The sequence below is a fragment of the Phallusia mammillata genome, chromosome 8 (genome assembly GCF_965637545.1).
Source record: "Phallusia mammillata chromosome 8, kaPhaMamm4.hap1.1, whole genome shotgun sequence".
NCBI classification, from domain to species: domain Eukaryota; kingdom Metazoa; phylum Chordata; class Ascidiacea; order Phlebobranchia; family Ascidiidae; genus Phallusia; species Phallusia mammillata.
Window position 1 is genome coordinate 3748699 of NC_137259.1, and position 19393 is coordinate 3768091.

The 19393-nt window shown below is 37.0% G+C and overlaps 1 protein-coding gene across 1 annotated transcript; it reads left to right on the forward strand.

Moving 5' to 3' along the window:
- The first annotated feature begins 5992 nt into the window (after positions 1–5992).
- On the forward strand, positions 5993–17256 carry LOC145203829 (gelsolin-like). The gene is made up of 15 exons (XM_080076148.1): positions 5993–6209; positions 6630–6820; positions 8617–8778; positions 9309–9461; positions 9859–10078; positions 10930–11024; positions 11463–11585; positions 11843–11923; positions 12449–12616; positions 13174–13251; positions 13633–13749; positions 14194–14359; positions 14737–14898; positions 15430–15574; positions 16326–17256. Exons 1-15 carry the CDS (start codon positions 6041–6043, stop codon positions 16501–16503), a joined length of 2208 nt encoding a protein of 735 aa, XP_079932274.1. The 5' UTR covers positions 5993–6040; the 3' UTR covers positions 16504–17256.
- The last annotated feature ends 2137 nt before the right edge of the window (positions 17257–19393 follow it).

The window sequence follows — 19393 nt, forward strand, 5'->3', positions numbered from 1 at the left end:
GTGATAGAAAAAAGTTGTCAGGTGGTACGCGATCAGTATAAGATTCAGAACCACTGTGCGTATGTAATTACCATCAAACGAGGTCATTTTTAGCTCGTTTGCTAAGCAAGTAAATTGATACTGTTATTTTATGTCAAAGAAGGGTTCACTAAAAGGATTGTATTTTGCTGTAGTTTCTGTTGGATTAACTACACATCACTATTTCCATTATATGTCGCTTATTATGTGCAGTTTTCTACCCCAACGTTTTCATTTCACATCTGTATTTCGGCCAAATAAGTCGGTTTATTGGTACATAAGTCATCTGGAAATCGCACCTTCATCTCTAAAGGGTGTACGAGAGCAAAAAAAAGTTGAATAGCACTGATCTACAGTTTTATGAAACGAAGGCATAGCCTTAACGTACACAACACTATCGCGGGTGGTACCTTAACATACGCACAATTAGGTAAATCAATGTTTAAAATTTAGCAAAAAAGTTACGCCTCCTAAAATCTAATTTATTTGACGAATCCGACATAGATTTTATATCTCGTTGTTCTGCGAATTAATAGTATGATCTCAATGGTATGTGTTTGTTATTAATGCAGTACAAGTTTTAACGTCACTAACTTCACAGGAGAAAGTAGCGATAAACGAAACCGTTTAGTTTCTACACCGCCGTGCGTGTAATACTCCGTATATGCAAGTTGGCGTATCTGATTCTTTGTATGTTATGCACTTACGATAAAAAATACTGCTTCCTATGCTATGCTTACTTGAATACGCGTACAGGCAAATAATTCGGGAACAAAAAATCGCTTGAAATTCATTCTTGCGAAACGAGACACTATACAAGTCTGTTGCTTGTGTCCCCTAACCAAACACATCAGATTTCAGAAGACTGATTGCAAAACAAACTTGGTGTTTGCAAGGCAAATCTGTGACAGCCTTTTACTGTTTGCAGTGCTTCAGCCAGTTATTTTTGTGAGATAATGAAGTTTGGCTAGGGTTTTATTCGCAAAGTGTAAGTTTACAAAACGGCAGTTGATTTTCTAATAAGTTAAGTGATTCTATCAATTTGGCAGTCAAATTGCGAAAAATCATAAAGTTAGATAAAACTAATGCTTATATTGCATTTAAAATTCGTAAAAAGAATATTTTTGGACCAAGCATTACGACGCCTTGATATTGGATACACTTACCCGGACATGTATATTGGGTAAGGTTGCATTAACTATGCAGCAAAGAAAGCTGTAATTAGGGAAAGAAGCAAAGATGTAAAACCATAATCGCGCTTTAAGACCGCACATTCAGGGTTGTTTGAGTATTTGTTTCAAATTTTCGAAAAAAAAAACAACAATAAAATTTTAAGGGTCGCTTTGTTAACCACCCACCCAGTCTCCAGTCACAAGTATGCGCCTTAAAGTTTTCAAGTTTGCTTTGTGAACAACAGCAAGCACTCTCTAAAGTCTAAATACAGTGGGGTAGAAATAAATCAAGTCAGATAAATGTAAACGGTTTCAAAATTGGGACCCCCAACCCGAACCAAACCAGAAAGTTTTTAAAACAACCTCTAAATTAACCCCGAAAGTTGTGTAAACAGTCCCATCAACTGATATTTTTAATCTCGGTTTCGTTAACTCAAACACCAAAAACACACAGACCAAATTGCACAATCAGTGAAAAACATTCATAGGTTTAGAACTCAGTTTGTGGTTTCCTGTACAAAACCCACTCTGCCCGCAAAACCCTAGCTTACATCACATGTTACCTTTTAAAACCACACAATAGTAAACCACAACATGCATAATCTAATTCTAAACAAGTGCAGCCATGTTACGTTTACAATCAGGCAATGCTGATACGTTAAGTCTGTTCAGTTTTTAAAGAAGCGTGGTTTATGCAGCATATACTGTTGTAAAATTAAGGGCTTGTTTGTCGTTCCAGTATACGCCTGCGACGCCATCAGTATAGTTAAACAACTGCCTAAAACGGTTGTTACATGTAAGATAAAGACCAGTCAAGACAATAGGCTTATTCGGAAATAACAAAACGATTGTCAAAGTGCCAAACATTTTACTGAGAATGTATTAATGTCTGTGTAGTGTCGAGCTGCCAAAACGCTTAAACAAAGATATTTATGGAAATGTTACATCAACATCGTGAATCCTTTAAAATAACCCAGACACACAGTGAGTAAGTTAGACTAGTGCATTGCAGCATGTGCTGTATCACTATATTCAGGCTGCACAGTAATTAAGTATGGCTGGGGGCAGTTTAACCACCTCTGGACGTTTACAAACGCAGCACTATGTAAAATGAGAACCTGGTGAACAGACCTTAACATTAGGGACTAGAAATGTGAAACAGCATTAATCAGATTGAGTCGTTTACCTTGATATGTTAAGAGTTATTTGTTAAAGTAGTATTGTGTACTAGATAGAGTTTTACCAGCTGGGCAAAGTTTTAAGTGACCTTAAAAGACTTAGGTAATGTTTAAACTAAACTTATTTGAATAGTGGCGCGAAAGGAAATGAAAGCTTCAAATTTGCATTTATGCTTGACAACAGGAGTTAGGGCTCTGTCCTAAATCAAGGACAATAATTCATTTGCCTACCGTAGGTTTGAAAAGTCTTTGTATTGATTTGATGGCAGTCGTAAATTTACAGCAGACTTATTGCAGTTAAACAGTTAATCAAGGCACAATTTAACAAATGAAATAAACAAACCTTGTAGAGATTTCGACCATTCGTCTTACAGGAGGAAGAAGGGTCGTTTCAATAGAAAATCAATAAAGAAACTGTTCTAGGCAGACCGAAACCATTGTTTGCCATTGTTACCAAAGAAGGGTTGTGCGGGATAAGAAATCAATACCCATTTAAGTATTGTTAAACATTTTCGCCTTAGGCTGCAGATGCCATATATAGGTCTGTAACAGTAACTGCTAAGGCCAGAATAACAACAAAGCTTGTGTGCCGGTACTATCGATACGCCTGATTGGCTATGAAGGACCGGTAATACAGGGTAATTAAGGTCTAAGTTATTCAGGGTATACATGTACATGAATTGGTTTGTGACTGCTATAACTTAGCAATAAAGTAAGAGCTGTGCGCTGTAAAAGAATTTTCAAAAACGGTTGTAGCTGATAATCGGCTGTTTGGACGCTGCACAGTTCAACAAAGCGGGGCTGTTGGGGTAAACATAATTGTAAACAGTGTGACTGGCATACACCGGCACTGACTCATTGTGTTGATAAAAGCCCGCATGCGCATACAGCCAAACCGGAATGCAAGCAAGTATAAATATTAATAGCAGTCAGTTTTTAATATAGTAGGTAAACAGAATGTGTTGCGTTGCCTTTGGGTTGCAGTTTGTAGCGCTAAGATGTATTGATAAACATGTAGGAATTGTTTTTAAGTGTTTCATACAAAGTTATTGTTTTGGCAATGTACTGTGCTGTACTGTTTGTCAAAATGTGAGTACTCGTTTGTTTAGCACGCTTTTCAAAGTTTAGTAACAGGAGTTTTTCGAAGCACCTTACCGCAGGAGTAAACAAACTGTTTAACGTCAAACTTTTTTCCACCTTAATGTATATAGGATGTAAAGAGGTAAGAAAAACAGCAGGTCTGGGCTGGTTTTGTTTTGATTTGTCGCAATTCTATGCTAGAATAATTAAGTCTTGCTAAATAAAACATGAATTTGGGTTTAGTTTTCTGTTGTTGCGTCAAAAGTGTGCATCGTCAGCAGCAATCTAAATACAAAGCTGAAAACGTTTCCGTGTTACCGGTGCAGTACCCAAAGTGAATGATCCAGTTTGTAATGTGTTATTATGCTTGTAAAGCGCACTTAAAAACTCAATTTAAACCACCTTGTAACAAGTAACTTTAACGAACGTTTTGTTTTAGTAACAAACGGAAAGTATTGTCCTCCTGGTAAAAAAACTAAAAAAAACGTTTATTTGCATAGTTATCGCCATTCAACATGCGCAGCTTGCAAACGGCCCTTAGACATATTCAACACGTCTCCCGTTTATAATGACACACGTTAAGCGGGCGTTTTTGACAGGCGACAGTAGATGATGCCTATACCAGCATGCTATCGGTCGGGTGTTTGCGCCAAAACAATAAAGTGACGTGTACAAATATCCTTTCAATTTCAAGCGAAAAGTTGCGACCGGTTTTGTTTCAAGTTAAACGATAAGTGATGACAAGCTTTAACAATTGACAACTAAAGCAAAACAATTTATAGAGCAAAACATAACTGCAAAGGTTGATAACATGTAGTATGTATACACATATATGCGTTTTTACATTAATGTGATAAAAACATGATGTCATTGATCTAAAACTTCCGTTAACCTAATGTAAACTGTTTTTATCCGGTTGGAAAAGTAAAATAAGTGATTTTGCAATTGTTATCAAAGATGTATGCCTAACCAATGGAAATATGAAAGTAACATTTCAGTTTCCCTCTATAACAGGGGCGGGCAACTTCTCCAGTCGGCGGGCCTGATATGGGAAAATGAAGTACTTGGCGGGCCGGATTCCTGAATCGATATATTAATCGCGTATTTATCCAGTGATTTAAAACGGATTTTTGACCACCTAAACTAAATACAATCAAGAACGTCGCAATTACAATACAGTCCAAACAATCTAACTGATATAACATAAAATTATTCACCACAGCAAATTCAATGCATACACCACAGACTTAGGTACTGCTGAAACACTAACTAGGCAACACGTGTGGAAAGAAAGAAAACCGAGAAATCAGGCCACCCACAAGGTTGGCAGTTATGTCGTAACAATGGACGTATGGTGCGATGGTTACAACGGCGGGAAAGTTTTTTTGCTAGTGGGGAGCGTTACTGTCCGTTACAACTATAATTTGACGCAGTAAGCAAGTAGTAGGGGATTGCGGAAGACTGTAACCGTGGGCCACGTTATCATGCAAGACCAGAAACCGTCTGCGGGCCGCTCAAAATCCCTCAAAAGCGGGCCGTATGTTGCCCACCCCTGCTCTATAACCATACAACTCGCAAATATAAATAAGAGTAGGCGAAGAAAAACAAACGCTCATTAAATTCGTTGCGGCAGAGCGGAAGGACGTCAGAGCACATTGCTAGCAGTCAAAGCAGAGAGAAAAGGAAACCTTATTAGTGGTATCAGTTTCACCAGAGGTCTAGTCTTTATATCCAGAGCATTGGCTTGTTTCTTAGATAACTGGTAATGCAATGTTGCTGGAATCCTGACAATTCGGTATACTTTATGTGATGCTTATTCAAAAAATGCACAATCAGAGTGTGCAGAGTTATCAGCCCTATTTAAGCGGTGATTGATGTTATGCACAGGATCTGTCACTCCAACAGTAGGCAAACTAAAGTTTAACGAAGTCAAAGTTTAGCTGGACCAGTCAAAGTGCTAATGAAGCAGTGCCTTTGTTTTGAAGCATTGTCATGTTAATTTAAGTCAAATTTTATTTGCATTATCACTTCATAAAGTTTGTCATTGTTTGACGGTTTCGTAAAATATCAAGAAGGAAACAATTATGGTTTGAATAATGTCCTGTTAATTGAACGATGCTTGAAGTATACTAGTTATATTCTGCTGTAGGTGTCCAGCAATCTCTCTGCGAGTGTTACATCTCTACGCATTTAAACATCGTCACCCCTTATTCAAATAGAATATTGAATAAAATGTTTTCTAAAAAGCGATTTTGCGCGGCTATTGTGAGCCTGTTTCCTCTGTGTTGTATGCCCAGTTGTGGCATTGAACAGAGTAGGTGGCTATTTTATCCGTTACTCTCAACAAACTGGAGTTCTGTTAGATAACTACACTAACCAACACAGTCTATCTTTCGTCACCAGTTGCAATTATGAGAATTTATAGTTCGATGTATTGGCTTGGTGCTTTTACATTTACACGATTTCACTTGATTTTAATACAGAAGCACAGTTTCAGTCTAGTAGTTACAATGAGTGATTTTCTTGTTTTTTTTTTACAGGCCACTGCTTTAGTACAGTTAATGTAAAACTGAATTGAGATTATATACAACAATGCCAGGATCACAGAAAACCCTGCAAGAGTTGGAAAACGCCGGAAAGGAGCCCGGTCTGCAAATATGGAGGATTGAAAACATGGAACTTGCCCCGGTTGGCAAAACTCAGCACGGTAGCTTCTTTACTGGAGATTCCTACATTATCTTGAACTCAAAAAAATCCCGAAGTGAGTAAAACCAAAAATTTGGCACCTTAACAAATGTTTTAAACTTTAGTCAATCACGTCCCTACAAAATACTTGCAGTGATCTAACCCATACACATCCTGTTATTACATCCCCTTGCTAAACTGAAAAACGTGATGAGGAAAATACTGGGTGGTTTCAGACACCATGCAGGCTCATGCCCGTGTCATATGGTGTTAAATTTGACCGGTATTGAGGTGAAAAGTTTACAATTGATCGGTGAACCTTAGCGGGTCCTTTCGGTTCACTTTTGGAGGAAAATAACTTGAAGGTCGTTCACAGTTTAGGTACAGGGCCAAAGTTCCAATAATATGGGCTTGATTGGGGTCTGACTTCACACTAGGCATCGTTTTTGCCACATCTTTACCGAATGTTGATGCAGGTCAATAATCACTTTTCTAGGTGGTTCTATGACTTGGGATCTTCATTTCTGGCTTGGTAATGAATCGAGTCAGGACGAGAGAGGTGCCGCTGCCATCCTCACTATACAGATGGATGACAAGTTAGGTGGATTTCCTGTCCAATACAGAGAAGTACAAGGTTACGAATCTGCATCGTTTTCCGGGTATTTTAAGAAGGGAATTCGTTACCAGGTGAATCTTGTAATCCCTATTTTCCAATTTACCTCTCCTGTTGACGTTTTTCGTTATGGCTCTCGGTAAAAAATGGTACTCAATAGATTGGACATTTCGTAATGATCAATATTGCTGTCTATGTTGCCTGTTTGTATGTCATATTTAGCTTAAGAATGGGTACCCCACCTTTTGATTGATACCGTTGGAAAAACGATTTTGTCAAAAACATGTCTCGACTCAAATCTGTATGCAAAGTATAAATTGGATTTTGATATTTCCTGTTTACACAATTCAACACATAAATCTTGCAGGTCGATTGAGTTTTATTGCCTCAACGGAGCTCGTATGCAATGTCAAATCGTTCAGTATGAAATATGGTTTCGCTGGTAACATCAGGCCCTTACGTTCTCATCCCTATACCAACACCTTTCAAAGAATTTCCTTTATCTATTTTAAGACGTAAAACCGATTTTCATTGGCGCTTTGTTCTAAAGGTTTATGGGGACGAAAGTACAGGTCAATAGGACGGGCAATATCATTTCGATGATTACATCACCTAAAGGCATTGCACTCGCCAATTAATCAACCATTATGCAAAGTGCAGTTCCGTGACCCCTCGCATTAACCGTTAAACGGTGCAGCCAGTCTTGCTAGCAAAGGCAAAGTCATCTTTCCATGTTTGGTATTGTTTGCATTACGTAGTACTACGAACGTTGTTATACATTGCCTACACAGTTTAGATATTTTTAATGCTTTACAACTACGTCAAAAATTAATCAACAGACCCTTTACTGTCTTTGGACTAAACAGCAAACCCAACAAGGCCTGGACCAGCGTACGACCGTTCAAGGCCATTGAGTTTGTTTGAATATTGTCGCTATCCGTATGGCGCTCCTATACTGGCGAAAGAAAACAAGGGTTATTTGTACAAAAACCACCCCAGTTTCTGGTTGGCACGAGCCTTCAGTGGTAAATGATTGAGCTACTGTTCTTGATTTATCACAACAGGGAAGGAGAACCCTGTGTCAATCTCATTAACGCAGGTTTCGAAACAACACAACGACTGTATATTGATCACGTACACATTAGCATGGGTCTGCCTTGCGTCGCCTAGTTTGAAGCCGGTAGAAAATGTTGTTTACTAATCTGAGTCAGAACCATGGTAACCGGCATCACTTCCATGCAGTCATCCACCAATTAGTGAAATGACATTTTTACGGTAACCAAAACACTGCTAATGGATATTGGAACTATGGAAATCATATAGATAAAAGTCTGTATAGATGGAGTAGGAAATGTCCAACTGCAAATTCAAATTTACTCAATTATAACTAAGTAGTGATCTCCAAAATATTATGGTTTATTGCATGTAACGATCAGCTTGAACGCTGTCGAAACTTGTAGCTCAACGCTCCAAGACTATGTTTTCCAACCAAAGTTTTATAGGGTCGGAATATATAGTATAGGCTTGGACACGAAAATACAAGCCCGAACTCTGATCGAAACTCAAATTAGGCATGAAAGTTAATTACACCGAAACCTGTTTCACTAGGCCTTCATGACGTTATGTGTACAGTTGTGAAACTTTGCTCTTTGCGGAAGGTTTTTATTACCCTGTGGGCACGCACATGTACACAAAGTAAACTTCGATGCAAATGTGGCAAATTACAACTATTTTCGGCCCCAATTTGTTTTTTTCAAACTCATGGCCTGCAGGCCCTAATACAACTTAGGACGACCTAACATATGTCTGTAAAGTGAATTTACAGCATATAAAATCCAGAGTCACGAATCTTGAATCTTAAATTTTACAGAAAGGAGGTATCGCTTCCGGATTCAAACACGCTCGCACCAATGTCAGTGACGTCAAGCGTTTGTTGCACTTGAAGGGAAGAAGGATAGTTCGAGCTACAGAGGTGGAGATGAGCTGGAAGTCGTTTAATCAAGGAGACATCTTTATTGTTGAAGTTGACAATGTAAGCTTAAATCCTTTAAAAACCCGTTTTCCCTTCGTTGCAACTTTGGTGAATTTGAATCATTGCTTTCCTTGGGGGCATTGGACCATTCCCATTACCCTTAAAGGATTTATAAAACCTCGAATTGTAAGTGGGCTGACACAAAGGCACGCCCCGAACCCGGCCCGAATCCGAAACTGCCAGCTCAAAACCATGGTCTAGTTTGAAACTTTTCTTGAAGAAAGCCCGAAGTTCGGCGAGAAAGTAGGTAAAATAGCGGCACAAGTGATACCGAATGTGGTCAGACAGTGGTCATTTCATCCAAACTAAAATCCGAACCCGATTCAAAATATAAACTCTGGTATAAAGACCAGCCGCCTAGTTTTAGGGGATATACCTATCCAGTATTCAACACAATTTAACAAAACTTTCATTTTCTGTTTTGAACGACGGGCGGATAGCGATGATCAATGTACTATTTGCATACACACTACAGTGCACTGTGCAACATTGGAATGAAATTTAATTCAAGAATGACGTTGAACTTGCAGGACATTTACCAATGGAATGGAAGTGTGAGCAACAGGTACGAGCGACTGAAGGCGTGTGAATATGTGAACATGATCAAAAATGAAGAAAAGGGTGGGAAAGGAAAAATTCATCTCATCAACGAAGGAGAGGGAATTCCCCAAAAAATGATGAAGGTCAAACATTTCACCTTTCCACATTTATATTTTTGCTTTTTTTTTGTTAAAGTAAACAACGGTTTACAGATCTGCTATAAACGTCTGCCTGTAGGTGTGTCAATTATAATAGCAATGTTAACCGCATCGTATAAGCAACTTTTTGCTTATACTGTATGCAAATCTTATACTGTATGCAAATTTAGAAATATTTGTCCTGAATTTAAAGCTTTTTTGACAGTTTTTCAATGAGCCATAAAAAACATTTGTAACAGAACAACACAATTTTGTTTAAAAGTCACCTTGATATTGTGTCAGTTAGAAGAATCGCACTTTTCGAATGCTAGCCCAAGTGAAATGTTGGTCGACATCTACAAAGAAAACGTACATTAGTGGGAAAACATACACTGTTCTACAGGCGCTCGCAGGCACACCAGCTGATATTAGCCCCGAAATTGCGGACGATGAGCCCACAAAACAGGTGAAAAAACCAGCGACCCTTTATCACGTGTCTTCAGATACCGGAAAACTGGTTGTAAAGAAGGTTGCCAACGCCCCGTTCTCACAAAAAGACTTGTTGTCTGGAGATTGCTTTATCGTGGATGATGGAAGCAATAAGATTATTATGGTGTGGAAAGGTAAGGCTCGGAAAAAATAATGTAAGGACCAAACATGTTTTATAGACTGCTTTATAACATAACAGTTTGAACATCTAATACCATTATTTTGGATCATGATCGGCATTAACATTAATTGTCGGAGAATCTAGTAATTAGGAATATAAAAGCGCAAATAGACGCAAAAAGCGACATACTTTATTGTTCATAAATTTCGGCAAATGCTCATGCCATCATCAGTGATATGAGACTACATCAGTCACAACCGTTTATAGACACAAACGTTGCATAAAACGATTCTTTTTACGTCTATTTGGGTAGTTATATTACTTATTGGACTGGTGAACAGATCTGTGTATGGTCTTTCAACGAACTATGCGAATCTGTACATTTATGGGAATTATATGTGTACTGTTCTATAGAACAATGCTAGGGTAATTTACTTTTTTTTAAAGATAATTGTTTTTCTCGTACAACATTTTTTTTGTCTAAAGATCAGAATAGCGCGTGAACTAAGACGAAATCTTAAAATAGTTACACAGCTGTTTTTATAGGTTGTCAAATCATTTGTTAGCCGAAAACCTTAATTATCACGAAATTACAAGATCGCATTTGACCTCAACAGATTTAAAAATAGAGGCAGTTTAAAGAAATTGGCCACCTGAATCAATGTTACAATAAATTGTTATGGGTGAGACAGATGTATAACACGTAACGTGGTGTTTGCACATGTGTTCTATTTTAGCAGTTCCGGGGATTTTTGACCACTAAAGAGTGTTTGTGGTTATAGAGAGAAGAAACACATATACTTTTGTCAATGAAATTGGAAAGCAGATGTGTGTGTTAGATTTTTATCATGTTTCGCTTTTTAGGTAAACAGGCAAGTGTGGATGAACGTAAGGGGGCAATGAGCAATGCTGTCAAATTTGTATCGGACCATAAATACCATCCGTCCACCAAAATACAGGTATAGCACAAAATCGCAGCGTTTAGAAATATTTTATTTGAGAGGACATATTGTTCCGAGAATGACAAGGGCGTATCTGTTTGGTTTTGTAAGTTGATAAAATGCAATATCGTACACAGAATTCCCTATTTTAAACCAGATTCCAAAGTGCTTTGTTTTAGTGTTTCTATACCATCGAGAATCAGATTGCCTAAACCGTTTGAGGCACTCCTTAATAAACTACATGACTGCTAAAATACAACTAATTCGCATTTACCAAATGTCCGTAATTTGCCGAAATCCGGGCGGCAAAATATTTTTTAGACTTAAACTTGCACGCAAAACAGCATAAAAAATTGCCAATCTCTGTTGTTCAACATAAAAATTCTTTAAAACTGTTGAATTAACAGGCATTTTTTTCTACACAACAAACGTTTTGTAAACCCGGTTCTTTCACAGTGTATGGCCGAGGGGGCTGAGAGTGTTCTCTTTACACAATTCTTCAAAGATTGGAGAAAACGCGACCAGGCTGAAGGTTTCGGAAAAGCTTACTCAGCAAACAAGATTGCCAAGATCGAAAAGGTTCGCGAAATATATTCAGTTGATAATGCAAAAGAAATCTAGTTTTAGAAACCTTTATGTTGTCCTGGTATAGTCTCTTCTACAGGCTTTTTACACCTTCTATTATATTTTTTGTTAAACAACAAAGTTTACTGCTATCGAGTTAAGTTTTAAGAAAAACATTTAGAACGTTTGTCTTTGTTGATATAAGAAAAGTATATCAAGTATATAAGCTACTCAAATCGCAAGTATTTCAAAATGTACGTTTTTGCAAACAGACAAAGTTCGATGTAAAGAATCTTTACGAGCAACCGAAGTTTGCTGCTCAACATGGAATGGTTGACGACGGTTCTGGCAAGGTATTTTGTCAATGTTTTAGTTATTTACATGCATACCTTACATTTGCCAAATCGTAGGCCTCTGCTTGAAAAAATTTACGGACACCAATTACAACATACAAGATATTAATATGGACCTCCAACTATATTTGTGACAAACTGTACAAAGTCCAAATTGTTTAAATAGCTGAACTAACCCATAGCACAAAATCCAGGACATCCTAAGTAAGATAAAAACAGAGTTTTCAATGTTTGTATCCAAATGTGATGGTGTTTCTATGCAAAAATAAGTCAAAAAAGTAATATGAACAACTTGGGACGAATAGATATATTTCCAAAAAAGATATGTTCCTTTTGTTGACCTCTAATCGCAAGAATTCTTTCACCAATTCTACCCTCTACTCTGTCCTCTTTAAAATGACAACATCTCAACGCTACATAGCTGTTTCCGGCTTGGTGAATATTTTAACGCAATTATGCTGCTACAATTTGTTTCACAACTCAAAATTTGGGTCAAATTCACCACATAAATGTTTTTATCACTAGGTGGAAGTATGGAGGGTTGAAGGAAGCAATCGGGTTCCAGTGAGCAAGAATGAATATGGGAGGTTCTATGCTGGTGATTGTTACCTCATACTGTATACGTACAGACCTAGAGGCCGCGAGGAGTACATCATTTATTACTGGCAGGGCTTGGAATCCACCAAAGACGAAGTTAGATCCATTAAACACTGCTTTAATAAATTTAACATATTAAAAAAAAAAAAACTGGAAACAGTATGAAAACTATTTTTTACTACTACAAATTGCAGACGTATTTTGGCTAATAACTGTAAAACAAAACATGAAAATGTCCTATATTTTGTCTAACCATTTCTATAGCTAATATGTTTTAAGACACACATAAGTACATTAACATAAGTTAACTGTTAAAGTCAAATGTGGTAGAAGTTGAATATTATAGTTTGCTATGGACTAATTCGAAACATTATTTGATTAGGACTATAAATCACTTGCTGGTTGTATCATTTTTAACGTCGGGGTCTAATGGTAGTTTTTAAGTGTGTAAGGAGCCGCAAAAAAACGAGACTTCAAAAAAATCACCAAAGGTTATTGCCCTGAAAGCTAACATAGCAATCTTAGGTGCTTTACTGAGATCTGGTGCGAGTCATCAAATAAGTAGTTGGGAGCCGCATGTGGTCCTGAGAGTCGCAGTTGAGAATCACAGGTTTATGACCTTAAATCATTTGCTGTTTGTATCATTTTCACAGATCACAGCATCTGCTTTCCTTGCCACTCAACTCGATGACGAATACGGACAACGACCAGTACAAGTCAGAGTTGTGCAGGTATTGAACAATCTATGTGTTAATTATGTTACAATTTGAATCCATGAAATCTTCCCTAAAACTGCAAAACCTTAAGGCCCAACTTAAGTCCGTTGAAATTGTTTAGTTTGATTAAAATAACCTCAGGTCAATGCAGAGCAGCGGTTTTTATGAACTGTGGGTAATTACTCCCAAAGCGGTTATGTGACATTTTTTAGGTATTGAACATTACCAGTTTCTAGTTCCGTGACGTCAACCTTCTATGACGTCATAATTGGTCATTTAGTTTTATAAAAAGTGGGTAATTGAATTTTTTTATTGTTCCCATGGGTACGATAGCGAAAAGATTGAAAACAAAAAATAGAGAAGTAGCCAGATTTCAATGCCAGTGGTTTATTTCAGGGTAAAGAGCCTTCCCATATGCTGTCCATATTCGGAGGTCCGTTAGTAATCACCAGTGGTGGGTATTCAAAGAAGGCAGGAAAGAATGTTGGTGTAAGCGATGTGGCACTCTACCAGGTAAATATTAACATGCTGCTGATGCAAACGCAATGTAACACGCAAATTATCCAAATGTGGTTTTACATGTAGTTACTCATTTGCAGTTAACTTGTTGCATGCTTTATAACAAAGGTGGACGACCTTTATGTATGCGCGGGCCAGAGAAGTAATGATATTGCGCGTGCATGCGGGCCGCGACGGTGCCAATGGATCCAATAGTAGGCCATACAAAAGCTTTACGCGCGCCGGATGGAATAGTACAATTAATTTTGAGTATGTTATAAAGGGCCCTATACTATTTAGCCAAGTTCTTGTCTATATGGTAGAAGCTTTTTTGTTGTGTTTTAATCCTAGGATTCGAACCCATTACGCTCATTATTCGAATTCCGTTTAGGTTTTAATGTCTATTTGTTGCTATTTTTGTTCCCATTGGTTTTAACGCCACCTGCTGGTTACATTTAGGTTCGTTCCACGTCGTCAGGTGGAACTAAAGCGATACAGATGGCCACGTCAGCAAGTGCGCTGAATTCAAACGACGCATTCTTGCTAAAGAACCACTCTGATTGTTCAGTGTGGGTCGGAAAAGGAGCAAATGATTTGGAAGTTGATACTGCTAAAAAAATAGCAGGTAATTTCTAAGGTGATCTTATTGGTTTCGTTCTGTCTTAGTTCGCGTGTCATTATCTTCTACTATGCAGTCTTTTTTCTGCACCAAAATTAGAATGCAAAACGTTAACTTGTGGGCTACAGGCTTCAATTTTAAACAAAATACATTGGCATGTTACACTTTTAGGTATACAAGACACTTACTTAATGAGTAGCTTCACTGACAAAAATATGCCGAATGTACCAATAAATGCAGTCGCCACATAACTCATGACTTTCGACAAAGTTTTTCATTGATGGTGAAATTATTTATACAACTTCACTGGCAAATTTATTTGTAGTCCATCCTACAGGATCTAATATCCTCTAAAATTTGATCGACATCTGTTTTCCTTTCAGGAGAACTTACAGGCAACAAAAGTCCTAAGGCAATACAGGAAGGATCCGAATCAGCTGATTTCTGGAAGATTCTTGGAGGAAAGAAGGAGTACGCTTGCAGTCCTAGAATGCAAGATCTTGACTCTAACCCACCACGTCTATTTGCAATCTCAAATGCTAAAGGTACTATAAGTTTAATGTCAATAACAACGGGGCAAATTGACGTTAAAAGCGACATGCTTTATTTTTTAAACGTTTCGGCAAATGCTCAAGCTATCATAAGTGATATGAGAGGCCACCAGTCAATTGCGTCAATCTTGTGCACCGAAAAATGCCTAAATTATCTTAACTTGTAATAAGTTGGTACGTAACAATTTAACCTGGTACGTAACAATTTAAGGTGTGTTAAGAAATCCATGCTTACTGAAACATAATTTTTTCTTTGGCATTTTTTTCTTTGTTTGTTTTTAAACGTTTTACTTTCAACTGGAGTGCCGTAAGGTGGCTACATTAGCTAATACGGCCGATCTATCGTCACCAGCTGAACTGATGAGACCTTATAGGCCGGAACAGTGGGCACTGTCGGTGTTTTTATATTTTAAACTTTTTTCGTTTTGGGGGGTTTGTAGGTTATCTGTAAACTACAATAAACCAATTTTATCTTTCAAACACTACTTTCTCAAAACACACAAGCTAACTGTGATCTCATAATAGGACGCGTCATGGTTGAGGAGATTCCCGGTGACTTCACCCAATCTGACCTTGAAGCTGATGACGTCATGATGCTGGATGCGTGGGATCAGGTTTTTATTTGGATCGGTGAAGGTGCAAATAATGAAGAAAAACGAGAGGCTCCAAAGTAAGAATTTGATGAGATATTAAGCTAATCAATTTTTTACCTATCAGGCAGTGCTGAGATTAATTTTTTTGTCAGTTTGTTCCATCACAAAGTCATATTTTTTAGCCGGTTATGTTACAAAAACTACACCTAATGAAAATGAGAAAGTTTTGTTTAGATGTTCAACGACAACATAAATTTGGTGAAAATGTAAATGAGTTGCCTAGAGTCCAGTGAAAGTTTGATGTTCGTATTGTAATTGTTTCACAAATACGAAATGAAGGTAATCAGAAAATATGAAGTTTTTAACGGCGTTTTGCTTCAACATAATGGGATTTCATCCTGTTACCGTTTACCCAGAGTTGTTAGCAGGCCTAAAAATCAGGCCCGGAGCTCCGTCAGAATCGTTTTCGAATCTATGTCTGTTTAGGCCTAAACTTTGATTGAAATGCCTACACCAAAGCCTACGAAATGTACAAAATATGTTAAAGAAGTCATACACAATGGACAATAACAGACAATGGACTAAACACGACGTTTTCAGTTTGTTGGGCGTAAGATTAGGTCCAGCAACTAGCCATTTAGTTGGGCAATTATGACAACAAATACGGACAAAGAATGTACATAGTGTCACCTGTTGGTGTGTTGGCAATAAATATAAAAGTCTAAAAGAGAAAGAAACAACTAGCCAAAATTTCGGTAATCCAAGTGGTTCAAACGTAGATGAAAAAAGCCTTTTGGACAACAAACTAACACAGTTATTGTCACACAGACTCGTGAAAGAATACATCGAAAAAGATCCAAGAGGGAGGGACCCGTCATGTCCAATCATAACCATCAGAATGGGAGCAGAACCGGTGACCTTTACTGGCTTTTTCCCGTCCTGGGATATGAAGCTTTATGAACAGCGAAGTAGTTATGCAGATAGAATGAAGAAACTTACCCTATAATGGCTGAGACCTGCATAAATTGACTGTGTTGTGTATACGGGCAACGTATCTTGTTATTGTGTTGTTTGTAACTTGTGTGTTGACAGTTTTAAGTTATCTAAACATGTTTGAAAGGCATTTTAAACAATTAAACTGTTTTAATTTTAGTCTGTCTGATTTATAATGTGGTGTTGATTTCAGAAAAAAACTTGATTACATTTATAGTCTAAGTACTGTGGGTTTTAAAATTCAAAACTAAAAGCATTTTTAATTTACAATTCCTAAGAGAAAGTGCTTAATTCTTTGCAGATCCATTAGTGTTATGCAATCGGTTTTTATATTAGTTTTTTTTGTTAAACATGAATAAACTGTGCGCCAAGTTCTTGATAGTTCACAAAACAAACATTACTTGTATGACATGTTGACGAATTAACATTCACCACTTCGTTTGTTTTTGACCTAAGAAATATACATAATACTGTGTCTAACAACCATTCCCTTTGATCACTGTTGATTTGAGTGTTTCAGCATCTTGGGTGAAATTGTCCTGCTTGAATGTTTGTTTTACAAATTGTATCCAGATTTCAGTTTTAATTTCGGCAGTATAGACACTGTTCTATGCAGAATTGTAGCTTGAAACTGACACACCTATTCTGCACTTGATTTCCAAAGCTTTCGCTTCGAGATTGTTATTGTTGACGAATTGTGTACATTTTGATTTTCATCTCCTCTGCTTACTCAACCATAAAACGTGCATTAAACCTAGCAATCATATCGCGGTTGTTATAGAGCAGGGGTGTCCAAAGTACGGCCCGCGACGGCATTTTAAGTGGCTCGCAGCTGTTGTTTTAAATTTTGTTGCGTATGACCCGCCATAATTTTAAATAAGATTCTGAGTTGTGGCGGCTTATGACTTCACGCAAAACTTTACCATATACACGGTGCTGACGCAACGAAATCTCAAAATTCATTTCATGCTGTGTATTATTGTCCGGTTAAAATCGCGGGTGTCACCTGATAAAAATTGGCCCATATGAGAAATGGTTTGAACACCCCTGTGTTAGAGGAAATTGTGAGGAGTGGTAAATGAGATTACTAAAACACCAACGTCACAAAGACTATCATGTGAAAATGAAGATTGCAATTTGGAAAAAGGGCTTTTGAGTAATTGCAGCAGGAACCCAATGCCTTTAGATTCAAGATTAAACAGGGATTCTTGAACTGGAGTACACCGAACCCTGAAGGTTTCAAAACTGTTCATGGTGGGTTGTTTAAAAAGTTCTAAGAAAGTACTAAAAAAGAAACAAATTATTGAAAAAGTAACAAATTAAAGTAACAAGCGTATTTCGTAACCCACAGTACTGTATATTTCAAAATCGCCAACAGTTAAAGCTGAACTCTTAATTCCGACAAATAAAATGAAAAAAAAATGAGAAACACAACGCAATGTCAGAATGATTAACGACCAGCAAAGATAATTAATTTTAAAACGGATAAATAAAAGAGAATATAATTTTGTAACCTTTTTCCACACTTAACACATCATTTATTATAACCAAAGGATGATTTTTTTCTGATTTAACGACAAAACATCTTTTTGACGTTTACATTGAATTTTCGAAACTGGCAAAGTAGATTTGTGCCGAGGTTTAATGAAAATGTTAGAGCCAGAATGGAACGAACAAATCTATTCTGGCTTTAGCATCTCACTATTCCCAGCAGTTTCAGTATTAAATTCGCTTGTCTGCATTAACGTTCCAGGGCTGATTATGAATTTATGTTTATTTAACTAAATTAAAATATATTATTTTTTTATCACATATGTTAATTCAACATAAATTTAAAACTACTTTTGCTGTAACGTTTATAATATTCGAAGCTATTTGCCCCAAACTGCATAAATAACAAATGTAACTAAAACGCCTTCAACCTCCAATCAAAATTTCAATAAAATGGCGCCAATAAAAACCGCTGTTGCAAATTTTGTAAAATATTTTCTAAAACCTGATATTTTAGTGTAACGTCTGCACGTTTAAATTCCTAATTTCAATGCATATGTGTTTCCGTTTTTTTTTCTAAAACTACAGAATATGAATTCTAGTAATTGAAATCTAAGCTTAGTAAAAGTGACCAAAATTTGTAACTTAAACATCCCAATTTCACCCAAGGCAAGCGTATTTCGAAGTCATATCCAAGGTTTTCTCAAGTCCGACAAGTGTAATAATAACAAAGACAACGCGATGTCAATGAAGGTTCTAAAACGAAGGGCGAGAATTTTTTTTTCTACATTCAAAATGAAACTTTACTTAATGGACGATTTTTCAGATGGATAAACAAATCATCTTGTTGTAAGTTATGTTGTAACATGCAAGTATGAAACTGACAAAGAAGATTTGTGCTGTGTCTAATGGAAATGTTAGAGCCAGAATATAACGAAGAAATCTTTCCTGGATTTAACATTCCCACTATTCCCAGCAGTTTGAGTATCAAATTCACTATTTGTTGATAAAAACGCGATAACCTGTTTTAATCAAACATGCGTGTTTTAACAAAACTTTCTACAAAGATTTAAAAAGTATCAACATTTAAGTGTGCTATAGTAGAAAATCTACACTCCCTGTAAAGTGTCTAATATTCAAAGCTATTTGCCAAAATTTGCCTAAAACACAACGTTGTTTCAACAAAACGCAATAAACTACCAATAAAACTTAGGAACACTACACACAGATATTTTTGATTAAACCACCAACAATATTTTTAAGCAAATGGCATAAATATAAACAGATGTTGCAATTTACGTGCAAAGTTTCATAGACACGATATTTTACAGTGATGTCTGTACTTTTAAATTCCTAAATTCAATATAACTGTGACCCCGCTTTTTGGAAAAAGCATAACTACAGGTCTGCCT

Bases quoted from the DNA above. Each gene is read 5' to 3' on its own strand.
- LOC145203829 (XM_080076148.1), top strand. From the start codon at position 6,041: ATGCCAGGATCACAGAAAACCCTGCAAGAGTTGGAAAACGCCGGAAAG. The intron at 11,025-11,462 runs GTATAGCACAAA...GTTCTTTCACAG, and splicing joins ATCCGTCCACCAAAATACAG to TGTATGGCCGAGGGGGCTGA. The intron at 15,575-16,325 runs GTAAGAATTTGA...ATTGTCACACAG, and splicing joins GAAAAACGAGAGGCTCCAAA to ACTCGTGAAAGAATACATCG.